The 27,621-nt window shown below is 43.4% G+C and overlaps 1 protein-coding gene across 1 annotated transcript; it reads left to right on the top strand.

Moving 5' to 3' along the window:
• The first annotated feature begins 825 nt into the window (after window positions 1-825).
• GOLM1 (golgi membrane protein 1) lies at window positions 826-27,252 on the top strand. Its single transcript, XM_083464999.1, has 10 exons — window positions 826-1,281; window positions 11,474-11,624; window positions 12,410-12,589; window positions 15,599-15,653; window positions 17,486-17,588; window positions 19,107-19,239; window positions 20,666-20,834; window positions 24,151-24,462; window positions 25,606-25,728; window positions 26,070-27,252. Exons 2-10 carry the CDS (start codon window positions 11,496-11,498, stop codon window positions 26,141-26,143), a joined length of 1,278 nt encoding a protein of 425 aa, XP_083321125.1. The 5' UTR covers window positions 826-1,281; window positions 11,474-11,495; the 3' UTR covers window positions 26,144-27,252.
• Window positions 27,253-27,621: the final 369 nt, after the last annotated feature.

Raw genomic sequence — 27,621 nt, 5'->3', positions numbered from 1 at the left:
CGTAATTCGTTCTGAAGGTCCGTTCTTAACCTGAAACTGTTCTTAACCTGAGGTACCACTTTAGCTAATGGGGCCTCCCGCTGCCTCGCGATTTCTGTTCTCATCCTGAGGTAAAGTTCTTAACTCGAGGTACTATTTCTGGGTTAGCGGAGTCTGTAACCTAAGGTCTTTGTAACCCGAGGTACCACTGTATAGGCAAATAACAGAAAAAGAAAACAAAGTTCCTTTCACTGGCTGAACAAATCTGGTATGCTAAGGTTATGTTAAACAGGTCTGCAATCCTAAACATCTAGCTTAGATTTGATCAGACTTTGTTCTTGCAAAAAAAAGACCATTAGGAGCCTTTGTGTCATTTTGGAAAAAATAGGCTTCCCATGGAAGGCATAGTTTGGAATTGTGCCAGCCATCCCATTTCATGTTTATTTTATGAATATGTGCATCACTGAGGGCTGATGTTCTCTGCTGCATCATGCAACTTTTAGTCGGCAGCAGTGTGCTAATAACGGTTGGGATCACTTATCATGCGTTTTAAACCTATATATTTCGTTTTTTTGCAAACCACTAGCGGCCCTTCCTTCTTTCCTGCTACTATTGCATTTGTGCATTTTCTCGAGGAAGCGTTTCTCCTTTTCCCCCATTTCCTTTAATAAAAATGCTCCCTCTGTGCGCCCCAATGTGTACCTTGACCCCCCCCCCCACATGCTATTAAGCGCAGCAGGGCCTCCCCCCCCCCCGAAAGGCTCGCGTTGTTTGGCTCCACCGGCTGCCGTCTCGCCCTTCTCCGGAGGAGCCTTTGTTCGCGGGCCCGTCTTCCCCTGACAGGAAGCGGGCGGCGGGCGAGAGGGAGCAGGTGCTGCGGAACGGAGCCGCTTCTTCCTCCTCCTCCTCCTCGCCGCGCGCGGCGCGGGGGGCGCAACCTGCCCGGCCATCCTCGCCAGCTCTTCCCGTCGCTTCCTCGCCGCCTGCTGCACTTCCTGCTCTGCCCGCAGTGCCTCCTTGCAGCAGCAGCGCCAGCTCCTCCGGCTCGCCTCTGGGCTTCCCCACCGCCGCCGACGCCTCCTCCTCTCCCTCAGCCAGACGCTCCGGCCGGCCGGCGGCTGCTGCTACTGAAGGAAGGCGGGCAGGTTTGCCCAGGCGCCGGGAAGGAGAACCCTTCCCCGGGGCAGCTTCCTCGCCTTCTCGCCTGCAGGGCAGGGAGCGGCGCTCGCCCTGCTGCTCCTCGGGCAGCCGGCGGGAGGAGCGGGCCTCGCCGGTGAGGACAGGCGGCGCGGAGCGCGGAAGGTGAGCCCCCGAACGCGGCGCTTGCATCCGCGCCGCGCCTCCTCCAGCGGCCCTCTCCGCCTTGCCTCTCCTCAGACGCTGCCTTCTTCTGCGCCGAGAAAAAGGCCCTCTTCTTCTTCCCCTGAGGAAGGGAAGCGGGGCAGGAGGCGTCTCCGTGCAGGCCGGCGCTTCTGGGCGCATCGCGCACGGTCGGCTCTTTCTCTCTCTCTCTCTTGCGCGCGCGGTTCCGCCAGCCAAGGGGCGCGGAGGAGCGCCGCGGGTCTTCCTCGGGGCGCACCGAGGTCCCCGCGCGAGGAGGGCGCGCTTGCTTGCCCTGCCGGCGGGGTCCCCTGGGCGCGCGGCCGCCTCTCCCTGCGCCCCCCTCGACCTTTCCATTTGGAGAGAGGGGGTGTGGGGGCGCTCCGAAGTCTCCCCGCCTTCTTCTGGTCTGCCTTTATCAGGGGCTCCGATGGCGCTTTTAAGCGAGGTCAGCCCCCACCCCCCCCGCCTCCCAAATCGAGGCGTCCCCAGCAGACCCCCCCCCCTTTTCTCCCACCAGACGAGAGAACGGTGGGGATGGGGCGCAGTAGGAATGCGCGCCCTTCCTTTCCTCGGGGAGCCTCGCTTGCGCTTTGGCAATGTCTCCAAAAGGCTTTCCTGCCCATCTAAAAGAAGCGCAGTCCAGCAGGATTGTGGCTCCTCATCCCTTAAAAAAGACTTTTGGTTTGAGAGGGTTGCAATCTGACGTTGCTAGGGAGTGAAGTAGCTCATGGTGGTTGGAAAATTAAACTTGCTCCGTCATGGTTGCTTTTAAGAAGAGACCACTGTTGACGTTGGCACCTCTGAAAGGGGCATGGAAAGAAGAAGGATGTAGGTTGTGGGATCGCATTACTTGCACTGGTTGAAAAAGTCATTCCATAAATGCAGAATAATTCCCAGTTCTGGTTTATGTTTCAGATACTTCAAGTTGCCACGAATCCAGTTACGCGGAAGTCATTAGTTGATTTTTAAGAGGGCCTACGGAATGTCTTGAGATTAAGACCCTGTGGTTTAATAATTTACTCTGTGATTCAGATAGTTTATACTGAGTGTTTCAGGTTGCGACATTTATTAATATGTCTTTGTGCTTTTGCGGGGGAGTCGAAAATGTTGTTGAATTGCTGCAAGGTATCGTTGAAGTACTTCCTCTTTGATTTCAGATTCTCATATCTACTGTAGTATCTAATTTCTGTTAAACCACTGAGCCTCTTGGGCTTGCCGATCAGAAGGTCGGCAGTTCAAATCCCCCGACGGGGTGAGCTCTCGTTGCTCGGTCCCAGCTCCTGCCAACCTAGCAGTTCCAAAGCACGTCGAAGTGCAAGTAGATAAATAGGTACCACTCCGGCGGGAAGGTAAACGGCATTTCCGTGCGCTGCTCTGGTTGGGAGCTGTACACCGGCTCCCTCGGCCAATAAAGTGAGATGAGCTCCGCAACCCCAGAGTCGTCCGCGACTGGACCTAATGGTCAGGGGTCCCTTTACCAAATCTTGTAACAAAAACGCAAACTTTGCTTTGCTCAGTTGGACTATATGTACAGCAGTTATGCAGATAGAAAAAAATCTAACTAGTTTACTCAAAATTTCCCCCATTTTTAGCTTCTAAAAGTTTGACATCACTTTGACAATACAGGTAGACTAGTTTTAACTTGATTTGCTGCTAAGTTAGCTATTCTTTGGGTATAAAATGTTTGTGTTGCAAACACTGAAAGTGTTGGTGGTTATTTTGTATGCATTGCTTAATCCCTCTCTTTTTTGTCCTGATAATGCATAGATTAGTCTTAGTACTTTTAAGGAATTGAAATGCAGTACACTAAAGATGACACTAATGTTAGCTTTAAAAATGCCACTTGAGAAGACATGCAATTTCTTAAGAATTCAGCATTATTTTGTACATGGAAAAGATAACAATTCAGAAACAAACATTTCTCATGATGAAGACGAGTTACCCTCATCATGTGGGCTGAAGTCAACCAACTTTATACGGCCCTTTAGGTGTATTCAAAAAACAATGCCAAATAAATGCATTCTCTAAGCAATTATCAGTAGTAAGTGACACCTGAGGGGGAGTTATTTATTGGGGAGTTGCATTATTCTGTAGGTGGATTACACTGCACGTGATTATGATAATGAGTGATGCTTTATTTTATTTCTGCTGTTAGATGGTGTGCAAATTATGACACAACAATCCAAAAATCACATCACTGTGCATCAGGTTTAAATTATTTACAGAGTAATTTCACTGCATATTTATGGAGGGGGGCGGGGAACCTACAAGGCAGGGCAATAACCACTTCTATTGCCCTGCCATTTTGCTGCAGGCAGTATGGGAAGGGTGCGTGAGAAGCTTTTACTTCTTCCCTTCTGTTGATGATGCACGCAAGGGAATAAGATTGCCCAACCAATGTACATAGCTCTTTCTCTGACGGTGTAAAAGCACTAACGTGGCGCCCTGAAATCACTCAGCCAACTTTATACTGAGCATAGGATTGTCCCCTTAGAATCAAACTTCATGCAGACTGCGACTTCAGTTCTTTACATGTTGACTGTGAAAAAAATAGAACCATTGTAGTGTAATTTATTATGCTTTGATGGGAAAATATAGTTCATTACAGTGAGCATTTTTTAATCAGTTGGAATACATATGAAGGCTTGGATATTAACTTCTTCTTTGGTGTCACTCGCAGCCGAGTAAGATTGTCTTCCATGAACACCGTTTTAATAGAGCCGTAAGTGACTGTGGAGGCCAGTTCTGGATCCACATGTCCTTCCACAGTGGGGACATAGGTTTCCGGGTGGGAATTGATCACTGCAATGGTTTGCCAAGCGTGCCTTCCTCTTAGCACGTTTCTCCCTTTCGTCCTGAGTTCGAGCGTCTTCAAAGCCCACGACACCTTTGGTAAAGGCTGTTCTCCAACTGGAGCGCTCGCAGGCCAGTATTTCCCAGTTGTTGGTGTTTATACTAAACTTTTTTAGATATTAACATAATGTTGGATATTAACATAATGTTACAGGCCACCCCAATGTCTGCCAAGCAAGAGTTTCCAGGGGTCTTGGTATTTAACTAGGGTTTGTGTTCCTTTGGAAGGAGGCACAACAGAGACTAGCATCTTTTTCAGAAATGTGGTTTATTTTACACATATTTACATCTAAAGCGTTCTGTGGAGAATGTGCATGCAGACCATTATGGCCAAAGAGTGTCTCTTGTTGCTCCCCTAATAGCTTCACAAGCTTGGATCCAAAGCAGCAGCCATCCACCCCTGCCCCCCATCTCTCAGTGCAGCCTCCAGCCAGTGCCTTCCAGTATCCCCCCTCAGTTTCAAAAGCCTACGGCAAGAACCCCACTTTTCCCCATGATGACATCACGCCTCCTGTTACCATGGCAACATTTCCCTGTGTGCCTTCTGCCTGGCCATCATCAGCACAATGGTGAAATATACTCGGAGTTGAGAGTGGATTTCATGCTCTTTATTCAGCTCATAGTAGTGAGGAATGGAAGTTCCCCCAAAATGTCAGCTTTATATACATTATTTACACAATGGGTCCCACGTGATTGGCTAATTCTGGTATTCTCCTGTAGGCCAATCAGGTTGCGGATTCACTTCCACCTGGCGTTGGATTGGGTGGCTCCTGCGGACCAATCAGACTGCTGCATTCTGGATCCTATTGTTCTAGGACCAATCAGACTGCTGCATTCTGAATCCTATTCTAGGACCAATCAGACTGCTGCATTCTGAATCCTATTCAACTCAATACATAACACCTGGTTTCTTCAAGGACCCACCATCACCAGGTGGCCTCATAATGAAGTTATTCCCAGCCCTTGGGGGGAAAAAAAAAACCTTTTTGGAGTTTGCTCAATTTCTGACCCTTCCCTGAATGTAGAGTTTATGGGGCTCTGAAAAGACTTCAGGGGATATTGGTGGCTGCATACTTCTGTGTGTGTGTGTGTGTGTGTGCTTGTTTTGCATTGTGCATAGATCGGCATTGGATATGTAAAATACGTGCCTCTAAAATGTACTGTACCCCAAGTTATGGGAACAAAGTAGTAAAGGTTTGACTGGGGTCTGTGGGAAAAGGGGGGACGACATCGGGGGAGAGTTTGTAGAACAGCATGCATGCTCTCTCTCGCAGGCACACTCAACCATATGCAGAGTTTGGTGAGGGTGTTTAAACTCCTCAACTACTTTTCTAAGTTCTCAAGATTAGACTCTTTTCTGATGTTTTGCTTATAAAAGCGACAAGCGAACATAATGGAATGTTATTGATAAAGCAACCATCCATTCCAAACAGGGTCTTTGATTATACAGCAAAAGACAAATGCTTTTTTAAAAAAAGTTATTTGGTAAAGAATAACCAATTTCAGTATGAATTACCACCAGATTCTTGGTTTGGTCAGAGAACTATGTAATTGTGGTTGTAAAGCAGTACTATAGTACTATAAGTGTTACTCATTAACATTCCATTTACATTTCAAAAAGGAAGCTTGACTGTTAAAGCAAATAGTGTGTAAATGCTCCTTTTAGCAACCCTTGACACACACCTGGTTTAAGGTTTTTGTATCTTTGGATCACAAATAGAAGGCTTTTGGGTTAAACAAGCAAGCAAAAAGCAGCAAAGCTTCAAAGTAGTTACTGAAAATAGGAAAGGCACACTGTATTTTTCACTCTATAAGACGCACCAGACCACAAGACGCATCTAGTTTTTGGAGGAGGAAAACAAGAAAAGAAAAAATCTGAATCTCAGAAGGCAGAACAGCTGTGCTGGCTTCTGGGATAGCTGCGCAGTCTGCATTCGCACCATAAGACGTACAAACATTTCCCCGTACTTTTTAGGAGGGAAAAAATGAGTCTTATAGAGCAAAAAATACGGTAATTAAATGGTACAGTGGCCAACACATTTTGGTAAAGACCTTCAGGTTGCACTGAAGAACAACTGTATACCGGTAAATAAACAAACCATAATACAGATTATATATATGCATTATATACATCATTCACTAATTATAATTTAACAATTTATGTTAAAAAGTATACTCCCTCCTTAGGCATCACTTTGTGGAGGCATGTCCCCAGACAGTTGCTTATAAATACCTTGAAGAAATAATTAACTGTTTTTATATTGTTTTGTTAGGTCCTTTTAACATATTTAACAAATTTGACGTAGACATATCCTGCCACCTCCTATTTGAATACAGTCAGTACTGCACCGTGTTTTGGATGAGTCCCAAACCAGAAAATATGTGTGCAAACCTTAAATTTCCCAGTGCAGTAAGGTTTTTCTTTACTGTTCCTCTAGTTGTCCTCTCCTGTCATTTGAACCCCTTTCCCTGCCTGTTGATTTGAGCAGGACTCGAGGCTAGAAATAGTAGCTTTCAAAATAGTTGGAAGACTATGCAGCAGACAGAAGTGAGCCAGACCAATGTGACCAGGGCAGAGATAGGGAGTAGAAGCCATCATTTTTGCCTCTTGCCTTGAGCAATATACTCCTGTTTTCAGGGTTGTGAACTGGCAACAACATTGCATCCTGTTCCTTACAAAACATTTCTTGTTTTGATTTGTTTTGGTTTATATACCTCCCTTCATCATAAGGTCTCAGGGTGGTTCACAGAATTGTTGGACACCATTGTCTGGGCTGTACATTTTTGTAATGCCCTTTCTGTTGTTAAGGAAGTTTCCTCTGTTTTTATTTGCTTTAATTTGTGTATATTTTAGAAATGTTTTGGTGTAAGGCTGTCCAGAGAATATTTATTGATAGGTGGCTGTATACATTCATTCATTCATTCATTCATTCAATAAATAAAACATTAGCCTGCTGTATTTGGGTTAAAACAGAAATCCCAGTGATTTCTGCCATGTGTTCCACAGATCCCACAGAGATTTATCCATTTTTGGCTTGAGTCTCTCCGTTTAGTGATTCAGCATGTACTTACCGGTCCTGCCTCTTTTCCTCCCATATGGAAACTGTGCCTCTAGACTTTCTCTTTTCCTGATAACTGAAGCAAGTCATCTGCAAGCAATGTCTACCAGCCGTATGCTGTCAGAATTATACTTTCAGATAATTCATCAGATAAATAGCATTTATTTGTGGCATCACTTCTTTCAAGTATGATTTGCAGCATGCAGTAGACTAAGATTTGCAGCGTTTTTATTGTTGTTGGGCTTAACTTCAAGTCAGACATGGTGATGTGGAATATTTGCTTTCTGCCCTACACTGTTGGTTCAGTACAAATCATAAGGGGAGAAAAGGATGTGTTCCTTATTATAAGACACTTTGTTTGGAAGACTTCCAGAACTGGCTTTGATGAAGCTCAGAAGCATTCAGTATCTCTTCATTCTTTTACCTTTTATATTTGACATAGTATTACCAAGATCCTCCTTGAGGATCTTGTTGATCCTAAAGGTAAACGTTAGGTCCAGTCGTGGAAGACTCTGGGGTTGCGCACTCATCTCACTCTATAGGCTGAGGGAGTTGGCGTTTGTCCGCAGACAGCTTCTGGGTCATGTGGCCAGCATGACTAAGCCGCTTCTGGCGAACCAGAGCAGTTCACAGAAACGCCGTTTACCTTCCCGCCGGAGCGGTACCTATTTATCTACTTGCACTTTGACGTGCTTTCAAACTGCTAGGTTGGCAGGAGCTGGGACCGAGCAATGGAAGCTCACCCCATCGTGGGGATTCGAACCGCCGACCTTCTGATCAGCAAGCCCTACGCTCTGTGGTTTAGACCACAGTGCCACCCGTGTCCCTAGTTGAACATAAAGATTGCCTTGGAACATTGGAGAGGATAGTGATGATTAGCATCCACCCTGGCATGTTGCTCAAGGACCAGCCTATCCTCAGTCACACAATATCATCACCAGGAAGGGGAGGAACATGTCATTTTGAAATTGTCTCTTCATTGTATTCCATGGCATCCCTTATTTGGCTTTGCAGTGATTGATGTCACTGCTGAAACGAGCTGTATGAGAAAGCAAAAGCAATAGGTCTCTCCTGTATGTCTTAAGTGGCTCTCTCCTGTATTTCTTAAGTGGCACCAGTAATAGGATATGATGCTAAGCAAATAATAATGCTGTGAGCCATCCTGCCATTTCCTCTGTGCAGCTACTTGTTCATTATTGCTAGGTTGCTCTGCTATTCAAGGTATGTAGGGCCTGTGGTGCTGGAGGAGACACTTGAGGGTCCCATGGACTGCAAGAAGATCAAACCTACCCATTCTTAAGGAAATCAGCCCTGAATGCTCACTGGAAGGACAGATCGTGAAGCTGAGGCTCCAATACTTTGGCCACCTCATGAGAAGAGAAGACTCCCTGGAAAAAAGACCCTGATGTTGGGAAAGATGGAGGGCACAAGGAGAAGGGGACAACAGAGGACGAGATGGTTGGACGGTGTTCTTGAAGCTACCAGCATGAGTTTGACCAAACTGCGGGAGGCAGCGGAAGACAGGAGTGCCTAGCGTGCTCAGGTCCATGGGGTCACGAAGAGTTGGACACGACTATACAACTAAACAACAACAACAAGGGCCTTGGGCAGTTTAGGGCTGGCCGACCTGTGGCCCTCCAGATGTTGTGGGACTCCCAACTCCCATCAGCCCCAGTCAGCATGGCCAGCGGTCAGTGATGATGGGAGCCTTCACCTTCAGGGCCACAAATTAGCTGTCCTTGGCTTTAGAGATTACATTTATCATCCTGGGTCTGTTCTTGGAAGGCTGACTTTGGAACCCTGGTGTAATTTGCATTCCCTAATCTTCCTGCCTTCCAGAAGCTGATCAGCTGCATTCTGTACCACTGAACAGTTTTCAAGGGCAGCCTTAATAACTGCTGATGCAAGATGTAGTCTGATTTAAAAACCAAGAGATATGTGATCTGAACCAGGGGGGAAATCTTTGCCACAGCAGTGATAGAAGGGGCACTTTACTCTTGCCTCAAAGGCACTTCTCTGTGAAGACCCACCCAATGTGGAATGGATAAAAATGGGTCTGGCTGACTGGTAAAGACAGCATATTGAATATTAATACTGCTTATTTAGTTCAAGCTTCGTTAATTTCATTGAGGCTTGTACTAATTCAGCTCTCTATATTTGCTAACTCCCATTATACATCATGTTTTAATGGTGTGTTTAACACAAAGCAATCAACTGAACACGTTATTAAATTGTTATTCTTTAGTATAATCTATTGGTTGCATTGTGCTTTAGGATATCTTATTTTAGAGAGAAGCCAGGCAATAAATGAACACAATTGTTCCTACGTTTTCTATAATGTTTGTGCTGAGGATTATAGTAATGGGTGACAGTAAGAACTTTTGTTAAACCTAAACTTTCATTCGCCACCGCTTCTTCCAGGGCATAGCAGGTTTAGTTGAAATAGAGGTTTGCTCATGTTGCCAGACGGTTGTTGAGAATGAGGCCTAATTGGCAAGGAAATATTTCTCTAAAATAGATGCAAACGCAAGCATAACACAGGCAGAAAGAGACAATTGCATTTTTAATCAATTTTAATCAATGTTGAAACAATGTGTTGTGTGAATGAAGGAGCAGAATAGTTAGTTTCCCCTTTCCTCGCCTCCAGATAATAAGTGTACAGTCAAACTTCGGTTTTTGAACATCTCGGCTGACAAACGTTTTGGAAGCTGAACGCTGAAAACCCAGAATTGAATGCTTCCATTTTCGAACGCGCCTCGGAAGTCAAACGGCTTCCAAGGCACATTTCTCTCTTTTTTTTAAAAAAAAAATAATTTTTATTAAACTTTCCATTTTAACAATCCAATCAAATCACATTAAATGTTCCAAATTATACAAATACATATCATATAGTCCAAATATTCTGCCAAATTATAATTTTTTATTGGGACTTCTCATGCTTCAAGTTCGGGGTGGGTCTGATCATCTTATATCTCTACTGCCTTGAGTTTCCAATAGTTCCTTTAAATCTTCCTGTTGTTAACTTTCCTTCTTTCATGGCCTCTGAGTTGTTTCCACAGGCGAGTTGAAGTAAGCAATGATGTGTTTCTGTGTGAATGTTGTGTGCTTGACTCTCCTATTGTTGCAGTATCGCCTCACACGCTGGTGTTTATGCCGAATCAATCCAAAAGTCATTTTGGTGCTGGCAGATGCCATCTTCTCTCAGTTCCGATGAAATCAAATCTAGGCATTTGCTCATTAATTTTCCCACACCCGTTGCATCAAACATTAGCCTTTCCAGGGGAGATATGCCAAATCGGACTTAAAGTGCAGATATAATAACAAATTAAGAGCTCACCTTCCAAGGCACATTTCTCAATTTCCCCATTGAACTTGCTGACAGCCCTTTGATCCTCAGTTTTTGAATGTTTCGGAAGTCGAAAGGACTTCTGTAACGGATTACAGTGGAACCTCGGGTTGCGAACCTGATCTGTGCGGGAGGCACGTTTGTGACCCGCAGCATTTGCAACCCACAGCACTGCGTCTGCGCACACGCGTGACACGATTCGGCGCTTCTGTGCATGCGCAAAGCGTGATTTAGTGCTTCTGCGCATGTGCGATTGCCGAAACCCGGAAGTAAGCTGTTCCGGTACTTTCAGGTTTGGCGCGTCTGTAGCCCGAAAACGCACAACCCGCAGCGATCGCAACCCGAGGTATGACTGTACGTTCAAAAACTGAAGTTCCACTGTATAAGTTAGATAATTCCTGTGTAAAATTCAGAACTGATACGACATGACTTACCCAACTTTGCTCTCTGAGTGTTCCAGCTGAGGCGGCTCTCCCCTTCCCTAGCAGCTGCCATAGGACTACTCAAGGAGATGCAACTGAAGATGATCAAATATAAGTATATCAGTTTCAGTAACTAATACCTTTTCTGCCTCATTCATTCATTCAACTACCTTTATCTTAAAATGATCTCAAGGTTTCATGTACAGTTAAAAAAATAATCATTGAGTGATGTTAATAGGAGATACTACATAAAACAAATGGTAGAAACTTTTTAAAGACTATTTCGTTTGTTTGCAGATTATATTTGTGCTTTGTTCATCCATCTTTGTAGAACAAGAGAACTGGAATTTATAAGATTTAAGTGTTGAAATCAACAGGATTTACTTCTGAGCTTGTAACTGGGCTGTTAGTGTCTCTGGTGTGACGTGGATGCCATTGCAAGTTCAGCGAAGGGAAATGTAAATATGCCTTTTCCCCCTTTCAATCAACAGGTATTAGTATCTTCACTCTGAGATGGTGGGACTAGGAAATAGCCGTCGCGGGATGAAGTCTCCACCCCTCCTAGTGGCGGCGCTTGTGGCTTGTATAATAGTTCTGGGATTCAATTACTGGATTGCAAGTTCCCGCAGTATTGATTTGCAGGTATTACTCTTCTATTGGTTTTCCACAGTGATGGAATCAGCAAAGATGTTTTCCTTTGTTCAGAATTGCAGTGAATTATTGAAGTTTAAAAAGCACTTCAGGGTTTCCAAATCGTCATACCTGACAGGAATTTGGATGCTGGCCAGGAGAGCAAATAGTGAGAGAAAAGAGAAGTGCCTGGGAAAAGGTTGTGATGATGGTAGTTAAATACTGAATCCTGCTCAACCAGGAAATTGTGGAGCTTTATGCAACCCTTGCTGCCTGCTATATCCGTGTAAAAAACTCTTTCTGTTTCTCTCATGCCTATGGATACACATATATGAACACAGACCCAGAGACAAAGTTGGGACTGGCTGTTTTGAATTAGTGTGGGGAACAATCATCCAGCTCCCCAACGCCTCTGCCCCTCAGTCCATTTTCTGCCTTACTCTCTACTTAAGAGAAAATAGCTCCTTCTGTGTCCCTTCTCTCTCTACTCAAACAGTGTTTTTGCCTCACTTCCTGTTAACTACACACAATCTTGTCTGTCCCCAACCCAAGGAACAAGAATTTTCCCTCACATCAGCACTGATTATCAATATTCCTAGTGATTTTCCCCCCTTACCATCCATCCTATCCCATGTTCTAGAAGCATTTAGCATGGGCTCACAGGTGACTGGTAATTGTGCGGTGTCCAATTTTGTTTTCTGCAAGCATAGATCGGGAAGTTAAAATTTTGATTACACACATTTACAGCAAAGATTGCCAACATTCTCTTCTGAATTTTTCTATCTGCTGCCTCTTAGAACCGCATAATGGAGCTAGAAGGAAGAGTCCGCCGGGTGGCTGTAGAACGAGGTGCTGTAGAAATAAAAAAAAATGAATTCCAAGGAGAGCTGCAGAAACAGAGGGAACAGATTGACAGAATTCAGAGCCTGCATAACTTCCAGATGGAAAACACTAACAAAATACACATGGATGAGAAGGTAAGATCTATTTATTTATCCTGTGTATCTGAAGAAGTGTGCATGCACACGAAAGCTCATACCAAGAACTAACTTAGTTGGTCTTTAAGGTGCTACTGGAAGGAATTTTTTTATTTTATTTATCCTTGTCGCTCTGATCTGGGCTTCTCTATGCAGCTCCTCCTTTGTCCTACTGCTGCTAAGTCTTTCTTTGCAAAAGAGACTGTGGATTTATCCAGTATTATTTTAGGGTCAAAAATATCCCAGTACTGCGTCTCTTCTACCATAATGGAAAGGGCCTCGCCATTGTTGGTGTCTGTGAAAGGGAAGGTGCCTCAAAACTGTATAGATACTATTTAATATAAAATGATTATTTATTGAATAAAGAATACTCTTCCAAGGGAGCCCAGGGTGGCAAACACAACATTCAAAACAATGAGGTTAAAAATAAAAAGGCATTTTAAAGAGAGTTTATTATTACTTACACACCTTGTGCTGTAAGCAGCTTCTTGAGGGGGAAAAAATGTAAGAGGAAAACTGAGGTGGGGTGTTGTGAAGATGGTATGACAACCTGTGAGACTAACAAACAGCTCCTTCCACATTGCGAGGGATGTGAAATGTCATGCTTACTGGGATCATTTCCATCTACTGGCAGATTGGATTAACAGTCTGAACGCTGATTACTAGCCATTTCTCCACGGTGGAAGAATTGTAGCACACTGTCCTTTGAGTGGTTGAGTCATGGCTGTGACTTCATCCTAGAAAAACCTCAGCATCTAGAAAGATCCTAAAAAGGTACATGCAAATGTACATATTTTAGCAGAGAGTCTGCTGTGGAAGTGCCCTTGTGAGGTGTTTGGTAGGTTTCTTGGGCTGCATACAAATGTACCTGCAAACGCAACCTGGTGTGCTTTTTCTCCACTGCAGAGGGAAGGGGGATTTGCCCAAAATTGGATGGAAGGATTGGCCAATTCCTTTGTACTGCAACTGCGTACACTCAGGAGGACCCCAAACCCTCTAGAGCAGTGGCTACCAATTAGCTAAGTACTGAAGGCCTCCCCTTTTTCAAAAGCCATGCTTTTGTTGTGTGAAAGGTTCCACTGTGCCACGGATCCCCTGGGTGGGTTACGTGGGAGCCCTGGGGTCCACAGACCACCAATTGGGAACCACTGCTCCAGAGAGGGTCCTTGGTGTCTACATTGGGGAGAAGAGGAAGGGAAAGATTGGACTGCAAGCTGCCTTCTGCCCATGCGACCAATGGGTACAACTCAATGGCCTTGATTCACAGGCAGCACTAAGCCAAACCATGCCAGGGTGTGAAGCCACAAGGCTCTCATAGTAAAAACTGCAGCCATTTTGTTCCTTGCTTGGTCATCCTGCTACTGCTGCACTGCCTGGAGCTAAACCAATCTGTATTGCTGCAGGCAAAACATGAGCTGTAGGCCAAGGTTTGTACTGCTTGTAGTTTGGGGGCGTCTAAACATGAGCCAGGGTTGGGCAAACCATGGCTTATCCATCTGATACCTATAATTCTATATTTGCACAGTAGTCCAGCACAGCCTTGATCATAATAAACTGACACATGTATACTACAGATATACAATGAAGTAGTTTGTATGCTCTGAATTGATTATTTATATGTAGCTGTTCTTTCTCCAGGAAATTACTTCCAGCAGGATTATACCATCTGCCCTCCAGCTGGAGCAAGGCATTTTTGCAAAACTAGCTACAGTTCAACTTTGTGATCAGATATCTAAGCTCTAGCTGTAATAAGTGAATCGGCTCTCTTTTTTACACAAACAAGGGCTTGCTGTATTATTTTAAGAACGAGATTTAAAGGAGAGCTAATACAAAAGGCCTTCTGTATTTGCCGATCTCTCCCTCTCCTGTTGCCTGCATTAACTTCGTGCAGAGTTAGCTACAAGGCGTTTGCCAGATCTTATGCCCACATAATTAAGCGGAGTTTCCTAGCTAGTTTGAATTTGAGCTCCATACGGCTTCACAGGATTTTGTAAAACCAGCAGCAAATGGTACCAACCACCTCAGTGGTCTCTCTCTTTGTGAGGAGAGTTTACACACACAGTTTTAACTTGTAGGCTAAATTGAGGTAGCTTGATAAGGAAAGAGCTTCAGGCTTGGGTGTGAATTAAAAGTGCGGTATACCGATTTGCGTATTGTTGCTGGATGCTTTGATGATCCTGAAAATCACAGCTGAAACAGTTATAATTATTTATGTATATCATGGGTAGGCAAACTAAGGACCGCAGGCCGGATCAAGCCCAATTGGCTTCTGGATCTGGCCCGTGGACGGTCCGGGAATCGCTGCGTGGATCGCCAGCACACACGTTCTTTCGCTCTCCCTCCCTCCCTCTCCCTCACACAGCAGCGACACCTCCTCCCTCCCTCCTCCTGGCTTCTCCCTGCCCTGCCTAGAGGAGGAAGGGGGCTGGGCTTTATTGGTGCAAGCAGCAGCAGCAGTGCTCGAGCGGCCGCCATTTTAAGCAGCCCCTCTCTGGAGCCCTTTTGTGCGCCGCTCATCGTCCCTCTGCCACCGCCAGCCCCTGCGGCTCACACAGGTAAGCATCCACCAGGGCTCATGGTGCTCTTGCATCATTTCCCCCCCAAAATTATAGTCCAGCCCCACAAGGTCTGAGGGACAGTGGACCGGCCCCCTGCTGAAAACGTTTGCTGACCCCTGATGTATATTCTACCTATCCTTGTGTTAATAATCCCCAAAAAAGATGATTCTTTATGCCACTTGGGGATAATTTTTTTGTTTTCTTAAAAGTATACCCAGCATTTAGGTAGCATTCCAGTGGAGTCTTCTTGTTGGCCCCATGGCCAATCTGCGATCTTTGCTCTTTTGATTTTCCTGCGTGCTGAACATAGGCAACAAATATATAGGGCTGGGATAATGTAGAAATGGAAACCATTGTTTTTCAAGCACTCAAACAATTCATTTTCTTTCCTTCCTTCCTTCCTTCCTTCCTTCCTTCCTTCCTTCCTTCCTTCCTTCCTTCCTTTTTTCAGGCAATGCTGATGAATAACATTACAACAAATGAAAGACTCATCCAGAATTTGAAAGGTAAATCTCAGCAAAGCACCATCTGCACAGCAATTAAGTTTGCTTTTTTTTATAACTTCGTCCATTGTATGTCTACTTATACATTTTCCCCCCAGGCTGGAATAGTAGGAAAGTATGGGGGCAGCTGTAGCTGTTTCAAAATGTAACCCCCCACCCACTTTAAACAGAGACAGTATAAAACTGTGGGACCTAGAAAATTACTACTTGAAGACAGAGCCTTGGGTCAACCTAGGAAATCCTTTTTTTCTTTTCTTAAAAGCAGCCACAAAGGGTCTCTTTTATTAGATCAAGATTGTCATTCTTGGGGAGAGTTTTGGTTTTTTAAAACCTTTCTCAATGCTGTTTTTCTTATTAATATTGCCATGGTGCCCCTGCCAGCTGCTGCTTGCTCAATTGGGGATAGTTTTGGGAAAAGGGAATAATCATCAATTAAATGCCATGGTAGAAATGTTAGCTCCCTCTCTCCTCCCCCTATCCCCAGTGTGATAGCCTCATTTCAGATTTGGCTACTTATGGCTGTGTTTTCAAAAATTTAAAGAGAGCTAGACATGGCTGACCAACATCTCATCTAGTTATGCACTTAAAGGTAAAGGGACCCCTGACCATTAGGTCCAGTCGTGACTGACTCTGGGCTTGCGGCGTTCATCTCGCTTTACTGGCCAATGGAGCCGGCGTACAGCTTCTGGGTCATGTGGCCAGCATGACTAAGCCGCTTCTGGCGAACCAGAGCAGCGCACGGAAACGCCGTTTACCTTCCCGCTGGAGCAGTACCTATTTATGTACTTGCACTTTGACGTGCTTTCAAACTGCTAGGTTGGCAGGAGCAGGGACCGAGCAACGGGAGCTCACCCCGTCACAGGGATTCGAACCGCTGACCTTCTGATCGGCAAGTCCTAGGCTCTGTGGTTTAGACCCCAGCACCACCTGTGTCCAGTTATGCACTTAATATAGTTCTAATGTAGTAGTTAATGATATGAACTGTGATGAGAGAGCTAAATAAATAAATCTTATTTAACCAGACATCAAGGGATAAATAACTGTATCCAGGGAGAACCTTCATCTTAAAAAAAACACACCAATTTGTGAGGGACTTAAAGGTTGTTGCAGGAGGTAAGGTCCACAAATCTCAAGGGAAAAGAGCCAGGTGGAATAGGAATGGAAGTCGTAGGCTACTGGATTTCAGGCTAGAATCATGCAAGACTGTAACGATTAACTCAAAGAGTTATATGGAGGAAAATACGGTTAATACTCTTCTTTTAAAAATGTGCATTCTCAATATTCAGTATTTTTTGGTGCAAAAGCAAACAAAATAACCCAAAGTGCTATTTCTTTTTTTTTTGGAGGGAGGGGGAGCTTTGAAAAAGTATGGGAGGGAAAAGTGGATCTGCACTCAGGTGAACAGAAAATTCTTCTTGCAGATGGAAGTTGGGATGATAGCTTCATGGTTTATTGATTCATGTATAAGGTGATATTCAGTTGTGCCCGTTCACCAGCAGAATACGCTGTTACACCCCCCCCCTGCTACTGCCCCCAAACCTGCTCCAGATTTTGGGGGGCAGAAAGGAAGGAGAAGTCGCTGGAAGCAAATGGAAGTCTGTTTGTGCAGTATGGATTTCACAGACACTAGGCAGTAAACTCCGCTGAATGTAGTGGAATTTACTAAACATGCATATGTTTGAGCTACACAGGTCACATAAACCGAAAAGACTGAAGCAGTGTTTTAATCTAACTACTATGAATAATTGGTGAAAGAAATAATAATGTTCTTTCCTACTCATCATTCATTATTTTCTCCTTCTGCTTGTTTTTAATAAAATTTAATTTTTACTCAGAAAACTTGAGAGGTCTGCAGAAGGAATGTGGAAGGCTCCAACTTGACATTTACAGGTTTAAGAAAAACCAGACAAACCTTCAGAAAAAAATAACATATGACATGTAAGTATGTGATGATTGGCCAACTTCTGTATAAGCAAAATGGCCACAAGCCAAGTTATTCAAGCACTAGCTTTGGTTACATATTTAGATTTTAAACAATGTGTTTCCTACATTGAAGTCAATGGGATTAAAAAAATATAAAAATCAGGTTTGCTGTTTTAAATATTTTGCTGCACTGGCTCACAGATCTAAGAATTTAATTATAATACTGTACCTGTGAACAAACCAAAACAACAAAGGTTGGGTATAATTTTGCATTTAAATATAGGATATTTCTAACTTAAAAAGAAATATTTAAGTTAGAAATATTTCTAACTTTAAAAGTATAGACATCACCTTGCCAACAAAGCTCCGTATAGTAAAAGCTATAGTTTTCCCAGTAGTGATGTATGGAAGTGAGAGCTGGACCATAAAGAAGGCTGATCGCTGAAGAATTGATGCTTTTGAATTATGGTGCTGGAGGAGACTCTTGAGAGTCCCATGGACTGCAAGAAGATCAAACCTATCCATTCTGAAGGAAATCAGCCCTGAGTGCTCACTGGAAGGACAGATCCTGAAGCTGAAGCTCCAGTACTTTGGCCACCTCATGAGAAGAGAAGACTCCCTGGGAAAGACCCTGATGTTGGGAAAGATGGAGGGCACAAGGAGAAGGGGATGACAGAGGACGAGATGGTTGGATGGTGTTCTCGAAGCTACCAGCATGAGTTTGACCAAACTGCGGGAGGTAGTGGAGGGCAGAAGTGCCTGGCGTGCTCTGGTCCATGGGGTCACGAAGAGTCGGACACGACTAAATGACTAAACAACAACATTTCTAACTTGCCTTACCTACATCCCTCTGCAGTTCTGCTGGCTCCTGGGTCTACCAGAAAAGTATATCTGCTAATGTAGCTGGACTGTCATCATGGCAACAACAATTGGCCTGCAATTGGCTGAGTGGTGCAGAGAGCTGGTTGTCTCAGGAGATTGGCAGAAATGTCAGCCAGGTTCGGACAGGAACAAGTGCGGCTTTGAGATTTTTGGGACCTTTTTCTTAATTGCTTGAACACTTTCTAATTGCTTGAACTAAGCCCTAGTTGCCTGATGGACCAGCCTGTACTAACTTTAATCAGGGAGTTGGAGAAGCAGAAGCGATTCAACCAGCTAAAATACTCAAATTCAGCAATTGGCAATACATTCTTGGTTGTCATGTTTCAAAGATATCCTCTCAGTTCACAAAATACACTAGTAGATGGGAGGTTTCTCAGAAGCATGAGGCCCTAATTCTGTACTTACTGTGCAAAGCTATAAATCTGCCACTGGGCCTGCACAATTTGTGACTGTACAAGCCTCACGAGGGGCTCAATAAACCTCCAATTCATGATCTCTCTAGGACTACAAAACAAGGAGGTTGTCAATCAGACAGAAGGCAGGAGTGTGTGTCTGACAGGCTGTGTTTGACTTTGTGGGTTTCAAGTTGTGCAGCTTTTTCGTGTTTTAAAGAACACATTTTACAAACGACATTCTTTTGCTTGGTTCTAGGTCTCAGTGTATCAGTCAGATGAAGGAACTGAAAGAACAATGTGAAGAAAGGGTAGAAGCAGCCTGCAAAAAAGGCAGTCAGATACCAGAAGACATGAAGAATAGTTCAAAAATATTAGAGAGAAATGATCAAGTAAGTTTTTAAAATTTGTTTTAGAGGGGTATTTATACACAAATTGTAGGTGAACCAGGCTGGCTGAACTGATTCAGGCCATTATCCAGACCTCTATGTGGGGCTGAACAACTACAATTGTTGATGGGCCAAAGTAGGAAGAAGGTGAACCACAATACGTCTCTTCCCATCTCCATTTTTTGAATGCATATTCCTTCCATTTGTTGCTGCCTTGACCTTTTGGAATCCCAGTGTGCTCATTTAACTTTAGAAGTGCCAAACTTTGGCATGCTTATCTAACTCCCCAGTCCGGTGACTGCAATTATGTTACAGCAGCAACTTAAAAGAATCAACATTGTTTCAGTTAAATTATTTATGTTCTTGAACTTAAACAAGGAACTTTCAGTTCAACACCTGTTGTTTGAAGATTTCTGACACCTTCTTCCTTCAAAACCTTTGACCCTCTTTTTTTTTTGTAAATAGTATAGCTCCATTCTATGCCAACAGGTAAACTTCCTCTTGCTTAACTGAGATTTATTTGTGGACATAAAATCATTTGTCCCCTTAGATGACAGGGAGTGGCACATAAAAGTTGTACTTAGTACATTTTTACAAAGTTGTGAAGGATTGAGGAAATGATTAACCGTAAAAAGTGAGTTTTTATAATGCATTTAAAATTGCTCAGAAGTATCCAAACAGCTTTCAAAGTTTGGTCACATTGCATGAAAGCCAAAATTACCTTCCCTCCATCTCTCTCTCTCATTACGCCAACTATATGAGAGAACTCTGACTGGATCCCCTGAAGTAATAATCTTTTGAAAGCTGGCGTGGGGAGGAAGAAGGCTTTATTCTCCCCCTCCCCACTGCCACAGACCTGATCCAAACATACAGGATGCTTGTTTGCTTTTCCCTCTGTGGCTAATAGCAGCTCTATGGGTCCCCCCCCCATAGGGTTATGGGGAGGTTGACTCTCCTCATACAGTGGCTTTGATTAAAATTGCCATCCCCCTGCATGAGCCTTTCTTAAGAGCAGACAATTATGTGGAGAGATCCAATCACAAATCTGGCTAGATCCTGTCACAATGTGGTAAAGCTGAAAGCTACCTAAGTCTCTTCTGATTTCAGTAGGAGAGAAAAGTGTTTAACTTGCCCCTAGAAATTAATGGGACCTGCTCCCTGGTCATAGGCATGCGGTGAAATATATGCATGTAGCTATTGTCAAATGTAACTTCTTCCATACATAGCAGGCTGCATTATCTTGTGGCTTGTGAAGCAGCCACAAGAAGGGAAAACAGCTGTCTGTTTTACTGTCGTTCAGTTTCTACCAAGGACTTTGTTTTAATTTTGCTGTGTAACCACTTAAAGTAAAAATTCTAATAGTAGATTATTCATTTGCGTTGAAAAATTGTATGAATCAAGTAGGGCTGTTTTTTTGTTTTTGTTTTAGATAAATATTCAAGAGCCAACAGAGTTTGGGCAGCGTGACCTGACGAAACAGGGAAATGAACTTCAAGGAAAACATTACATCTCTGATGATTCTTTGAAACTAGAAATCTCTAAGCCAACGCCACCCAGCATTAAAAATGTGGCAGAACTGGATTATCAAAGAGGAAAAGGTAAGAGTGTTGTATCAAAGATTACTATAAATTTCCAATCTCGTCATCAGGTGTTAGCATCTAAAACACTGAACGACTTTGCATGAATAAGATTTGTTCCCCAATACAAAGTTGTGACTTTGGCCAGAGTTGAAACAGTGATTCTATCACTTTCTGCCTCTCAGGCTTACTATCTTCACAGTAGTCATGTTGTGAGCTTAGCAGTGCTAGAAATATAGGTATGGGAGTGTTCAGTTCTTGAAGTGATGCTTTCATTGCCTGTGCAAGGGAATGTGCTTTTGGTTTTCGTTGGGCTCCTGCCCACCCCACCAATGAATGAAATATGGTCACAGCTAATGATGGGGATCCTGGGAAGGGCAATCTGGTGCTGGGTTAAAACCATTTTCCAGGCGTTTGATTAGTGGCCTCATTTTACTTCTGCTGTTTGCTGCTAGGTTTTAAAAGGGATTTCCCCGTCTGCGATCCAAACCAAAGACCCTATTGTTTGCAAGGCATTGCTGTGCTGGTATTTTTTCACAAACTCAGTCGCTGCTCACATGACATTTGGAAACACAGCAGTGTTTCTCCCTTATTTATAAAGCCATTCCATGCTATGTGTCATTGCAAAGCAGGAAAGGTCTTAAGTCACATTTGCTGTACTGTATCTTTATCATGTAGGGACGCGGGTGGCACTGTGGGTTAAACCACAGAGCCTAGGACTTGCCGATCAGAAGGTCGGCGGTTCGAATCCCTGCGAAGGGGTGAGCTCCCGTTGCTTGGTCCCAGCTCCTGCCAACCTAGCAGTTTGAAAGCACATCAAAAGTGCAAGTAGATAAATAGGTACCACTCCAGCGGGAAGGTAAATGGCGTTTCCGTGCACTGCTCTGGTTCGCCAGAAGTGGCTTAGTCATGCTGGCCACATGACCCAGAAGCTGTCTGCAGACAAACGCCGGCTCGCTCAGCCAGTAAAGCGAGATGAGCGCTGCAACCCCAGAGACGTTCACGACTGGACTTAACTGTCAGGGGTCCCTTTTACCTTTATCACGTAGTGTGGAAGTAACTATTGCTTGATAGGTCACTGTGTGGAACAAGGGTCTCCCAACATTTTTGGACCCCTGTGCACATTTTGAATTCGAAGAGACTACTGTGAGCACCAGCCACAAAATGGCTGCCGTGAGGAATGTGGCATAACATAAACCATCCCGACAACATGATTATATATCCCCCCCCCCCAGTGAGTTTCTGGCTAATCAACAGGGATCATTCCTCAATATTAGGGAAAATATACAACACTTACTGTACAGAAGTAGTTTCAGAAGATACCTGCACACCTTGCCTCTTAACTTCCTTTCTTGGAGGACAAGAGATGATTATTTAAATGAAAGCTCAGACTTTAGGACACCTGCCCTGCTGCACCAATGAAAGAAAGCCTTTGCAGTGCTAGCTTGGTCCCCCCTGGTTCAGATGGTTAATGCATAATAATTGTCTTTCTGGTAGCGTGCATAGAGGGAAAGGTGACTGTACCCCCAAAATGGCTGCATAGGAGCCAGTACCACAATCACAAACATTCTCTCCCTCATACAAAGTTAAGGCTTGGGGGAAAGGGCTTTCAAGTTAAGTGCAGCGGCACACTGAGAATTAGCATCCAGTTGAGGGCAAAATGGCAGATAAAGCTTCTTCATTCCTAAATGTACATAGTTGCATGTGTGTGTGCAGGTGTACATACAATACAATTGACCATACCTACCGCTGATATGTGGCCCTCAGTTCGAAAAAGGTTAACCACCTCTGTTGTAAACCAACTGGCCCAAGCAAGTTGCTTGTTGACTGTTGTTATGGTGAAAAATTTACTAGATCCTAAGCTGTTTTCCTGACACTGCATGGAACATTCCACTCCTCTCTCGTTGCTCAATCTGTTGCTCATGGATCTCTGCATACCGTTTGGACATTGACACATCCTGTCCCAAGTTGTCCTCTGAAGATGGAACTTTGTCCCAAACCCAAATGAGATTCTGGATCCTGGGGATTCCCCCCCCCCCCTTTTGATGCACCTCCTTGATCAATACCCCCCACCCAACTTTCTCTTGCCTTGAGGATGGTAGTAAAATCTGGTTACAGCAGGTAAATAGACTCAAGTGAGTCATACCTGTACTGCGTCATTGTGTATTTTGTGCTGCTATTTGTGGGATGAATGTTGAACATCTAGCTCGTGAGAGAAGCGTATAAAAATCTGCACTCATTTTGCTGATCTTAAGGGGAAATATCCAGCTTGCCCAGAAAACTCTGCTATATGTTCACTTGCTGCTTTGTATTTACTGATTTTCCATCTTTATTCAAAGTCCTTTTTAAGGGATTGCAGGTGTGGACAATGGGAGTGAAAAAGTCCCATCTCATTCGCCATCATGCTGATTCCTAGACCCCTGCCCAGTAAACACGAAGTAATACAAAATACACCTGGTGAAAGTTTCTCTTTCTTTATTGACTATTACTATCTAAACTCTGAAAGTGGAACAGCCCACTGGAAGCAGTAAAACCGTACACATTACCAGTTTCATATTAATCCCTCAGTATAATGTACCTTGGGACGTGGGTGGCGCTGTGGGTTAAACCAGAGCCTAGGACTTGGCGATCAGAAGGTCGGCGGTTCGAATCCCCGCGACGGAGTGAGCTCCCGTTGCTCGGTCCCGGCTCCTGCCAACCTAGCAGTTCCAAAGCACGTCGAAGTGCAAGTAGATAAATAGGTACCGCTCCGGCGGGAAGGTAAACGGTGTTTCCGTGTGCTGCTCTGGTTCGCCAGAAGCGGCTTAGTCATGCTGGCCACATGACCCAGAAGCTGTATGCCAGCTCCCTTGGCCAGCAAAGCGAGATGAGCGCCGCAACCCCAGAGTCGGCCACGACTGGACCTAAAGGTCAGGAGTCCCTTTACCTTTATCATGTGCCTTGCCAACACCTCTTCCTCCATTTTATACTTGATTTGACTGTGCTGGATAACAGGGCCCAGTGAATGAAGAATGTTTGGCATGGAGGATCTCAAGTCAGTGTAAAGGTTAGATCAGGTTGCATGCCTAGCCTTATACTTTCTCAGTCCATGAATATGTATTAAAAGAGAAGCTCCGGATGGTCTCCAGAAGTGGAACAATGTGTTCAAGTAAGTGTCTTGTATGACAAGCGCCTTTACCCAACCAAAAGACTGCATGGACTTCTGGTTTCAATAGGTGGTGTGCCCATTCTGTGAAACAAGTTAGGCAAGGAAAAGCAGCTTTAAATACTTAAATTTTGATACCAATCCCATTCTTGCACTGTGTTCTTATTGTGCTTTTACAATTGTTTACAAAAGGAACTGCTTTTGCTGTCAACGAAAAGGAACCCAAGGAAGAGGAACACTCTGTTGAACAGGACAACCTACGAATAGTTGCTAAGCTTAACGCAGATAATAATGGTCTGCCCCCAGAACCGGGAATGGAACAGAAGTCGTATGAAGAAGTTAAAAATGTACTTGAAACAGCAGCAGAAAAGCAGGCAGGCAAATTGGCAGAAGCTATGCGCCAGCAAAATGCCAATCAAGCAAAAGCAGACGATGAAGAAGTTGAACGAGAGCACCTTTTAAATGATGAGCTGCAGCAGGATGAACAGGAGACCAGAAAGACTGGTTAGTATGAAGGCTTGGCTGCTGTCCAGGAAGGACATATTTGAGGGTATAAACAAACAGCAAAGGAAAAATATAACCAGCTGTAGTTTGACATCTATCACTCCTGAAAAACTGTGTTTTGGGTGTAGCACTTGGGTGTCAAACTTCCATTCCTGTTTATAATAGTTATCGCTGAGGAAGCAGAATGCCAAATGTTTACTTGTTTTCCTCCCCACAATATTTGAAGTATTTTATTTGTCTATCTACCGCTGGAAACAAAATGGTGGAGCATCTTTAGTTCCAAAACCATGTTTAGAAGTGATCTTGTTTCACTTTGAACATACTACTTCCCCTCTTTGTGTTAGAGGTTATCATAGGGCAGGAGTGACTAACCTCCTTTGGGCTGCTGGGCTAGGGGTCAGAGGCCAAAAGTGTGTGTGTGTGTGGCCAGTTTACTAAAGACAGATTTTGGGGGGTGGAGGTCTCAAACATCTTGGACCTGTAGGAATGGTATTTTCCCCCCAGTGGAGGAAGCCTTGAGGGCCTCACAACATAGGAAGTCAAAATTATTTTTTAAATATAACATTTTGTGAGGAGGATGTCCATTTTCTTGGGAGTGCTGGATGCAGACCATTCCTGCAGTCGGGCATTATGCCACACATCCAAAACTCATTCTACTGCATTGACAAGGCATAGCAGGTTTCTAAAATAGATTATCCTAATTCCAAACCCTAAGGGAGGACATGCCACCCAGCCTCTTGCTAATTGTTAAAAGATCCTTACTTACTGGTAAGAAGAGATCATACAGCAGACCACTTGAAGGAATAAAGAGGTGTCTATGAGAATATGTTTGATCTAGCATGCCACCAATGCAAATATTGCCTGTATCTCAAAGAAATGATCAGGTTGCAAGAGTTTACCAGGGTATAAAAGTGTTGAGACAAATGAGCACTATCAGGTATTACAATATTTAAATAAAACCATTAGTAATCTCGCCTAACTACTGAAAATGTAACGTGCCTATGCTGGTTGGTTGACTGATTGATTGTAATGAGCCGAGAAAGCCCAGTGTTAATATTTGAAATATTGAATGCTCTACAGTAAAAGACAACTTTTATATTCAATAAGATTCATAAAAAGAATTATTCTGACTTGTCTTTGCAGGTGAATTTGGAATCAAAACAGTAAACCAGGATAACGTAGTGGACTACAATTTAGAAATGAACGAGGCGGAATCTGAAACAGATAAGCAAGCTGCTCTTGTTGACAAGCAAAGTAACTTTAATGGTAAGTGGTGCATTTTCCGTTCTGAAGGTCATAGTTCTCAAAGATATTCTAGAATACCTTAAAACTATTTTGCACAGTGATCAGTCAGATTTTTCATTAGTTGAGTGACATTTAAAACATTTTCAAACTGGGTATTTAGCGAACTTTGTCCTGATTTAGCAACATGGGACGTCATGCTGACAGCTGCCATTATGTTGTGAAAAACTGTCAGTTGAAAATATGTAAATTTTGCACAATGATCAATAGACAGGCATAATGTTTATGTGTAACTATTCTGTGATTAAATATTTAATTAACCGAACTCTATGTATTTAGAATTTCATAAAATTTCTTCTTTTCAGTCCAGAAACTTGAAGATCCCAACATGCAAAACCACTTATTTAAGCTTGGCGAAGAACATCAACAGAGGCTGTGAATAATGAGTTGTTGCAGGAAACAACTACAGACACTGAGACAAGGCGTGAAACCTTCAAGGCTTGAAATGTTAGACTGAAGTGGATCAATTAGGGTTTATTTAAATAATTTCTGACCTTATTAACTTGTCTCCTGATGTAATGTTCTTACTATTCCTATGAAGTGTGCCATGAAAACATTTCAGGAGGAAGTCTTTTTTTTAAAAAAAATGAATCTATACCTGTTCTTCTGGTTCTCCTTGAACTGTGACAAAAAAGCCCCCAAATACAAGTTGTCTAGCTACCAAAACTGGAATTTCTTAAACTTTAGAAATGCCATTGTTTTCTCTAGCTATCAAAGAAAGACAGTCCTTCCTAATTATTACTGGATTTTGTACTTGTTTTCCATAGCAATTTCCTCTAGAAAGAAGATATCCTAGGGTTATACTCTATAAACCAGTTTTTAAACACTGAAATATTTGCCCATAGTAGTAGCCAAGAGCATGATTTATGATCTTATTGCAACTTGAAAACATGGAGATGATGAATCTACAAGCCTCAGATAATATCGACTATTTCTTATGAAGTATCTTAATGTAAAACAAAGCTCAGTACTCTAACCTTATCACACGAATAGGAAAAAGCATGGTACTGAAGTGGAATCAGTATAGGGTCATAGAACTTTATACCTGTTGAAATTCATCCTTGAGCGTAGTGGTGACCCTTAAAAATAACAGGCACATAGTAAATGTGGTACAAGTTTGTTGCTCCATAATCTTTTTTCATGTTTACCAACTAACGGTTCTATCCAGTTGGTGCTCTTGCACAAGCACTTTTGAGGCAGGGAGTAGATACCCCCACCCAAATCCCATCCCCTCTTCCAGCTACTGAAAATCTCTGGAGAATTCCCTAACCTTCCAAAACTGTCTTGGGGATGCTTGGTGGTAATAACAAAAATGGCCTCCCTTCTTTTGCAATTGCCTTCCACTTGTGGCATAAGCACAAGGCTAACCAATTAGATATGCCATTACGTAGCTGATTTTGATTACGTCAATAAAACAGCCTAGTCTTTGTGAAATGAAAACCTATTTCGATCAATGGTGAATTAAATTAAAGAGTAAAAAAACCCAAATAGCCTGGTTGATGGTGTCTTATTCCAAGTAAAACATACTTCAAGGGGAAACAAAATGTACTATACAGTGTGTCTAGATTTTAGGTCTCCTATTTAAGCTATGAAGAAGGAAACATGTATTCTACAGAACATTCCATGAAACTAGCTGGCTCTTTATTTGCATAGACATATCCTTACCTTTAATGGTGCTGTTTACAGCTGTTTAGCTGATACTTCAAATGTGTAAACAAAAAAAAAATCCCAAACCCTCAACTGTATTATGCTTCAAAAACTAAAATATGAAAACAGTGCACAGAACATTTAGCTAACCAAATAAAAGTGGTCCAAATCATTTTAAGGCTTACAATTTACGGAAATAACTTGGTATAG

This window comes from Podarcis liolepis, assembly GCF_965112155.1.
Source record: "Podarcis liolepis genome assembly, chromosome: 11".
NCBI classification, from domain to species: domain Eukaryota; kingdom Metazoa; phylum Chordata; class Lepidosauria; order Squamata; family Lacertidae; genus Podarcis; species Podarcis liolepis.
Note: the sequence above shows the minus strand (reverse complement) of the source record. Positions and strands in the feature narration are given on the sequence as shown.

Bases quoted from the DNA above. Each gene is read 5' to 3' on its own strand.
- GOLM1 (XM_083464999.1), top strand. From the start codon at position 11,496: ATGGTGGGACTAGGAAATAGCCGTCGCGGGATGAAGTCTCCACCCCTC. The intron at 15,654-17,485 runs GTAAATCTCAGC...ATTTTTACTCAG, and splicing joins ACTCATCCAGAATTTGAAAG to AAAACTTGAGAGGTCTGCAG. The intron at 17,589-19,106 runs GTAAGTATGTGA...GCTTGGTTCTAG, and splicing joins AAAAAAATAACATATGACAT to GTCTCAGTGTATCAGTCAGA.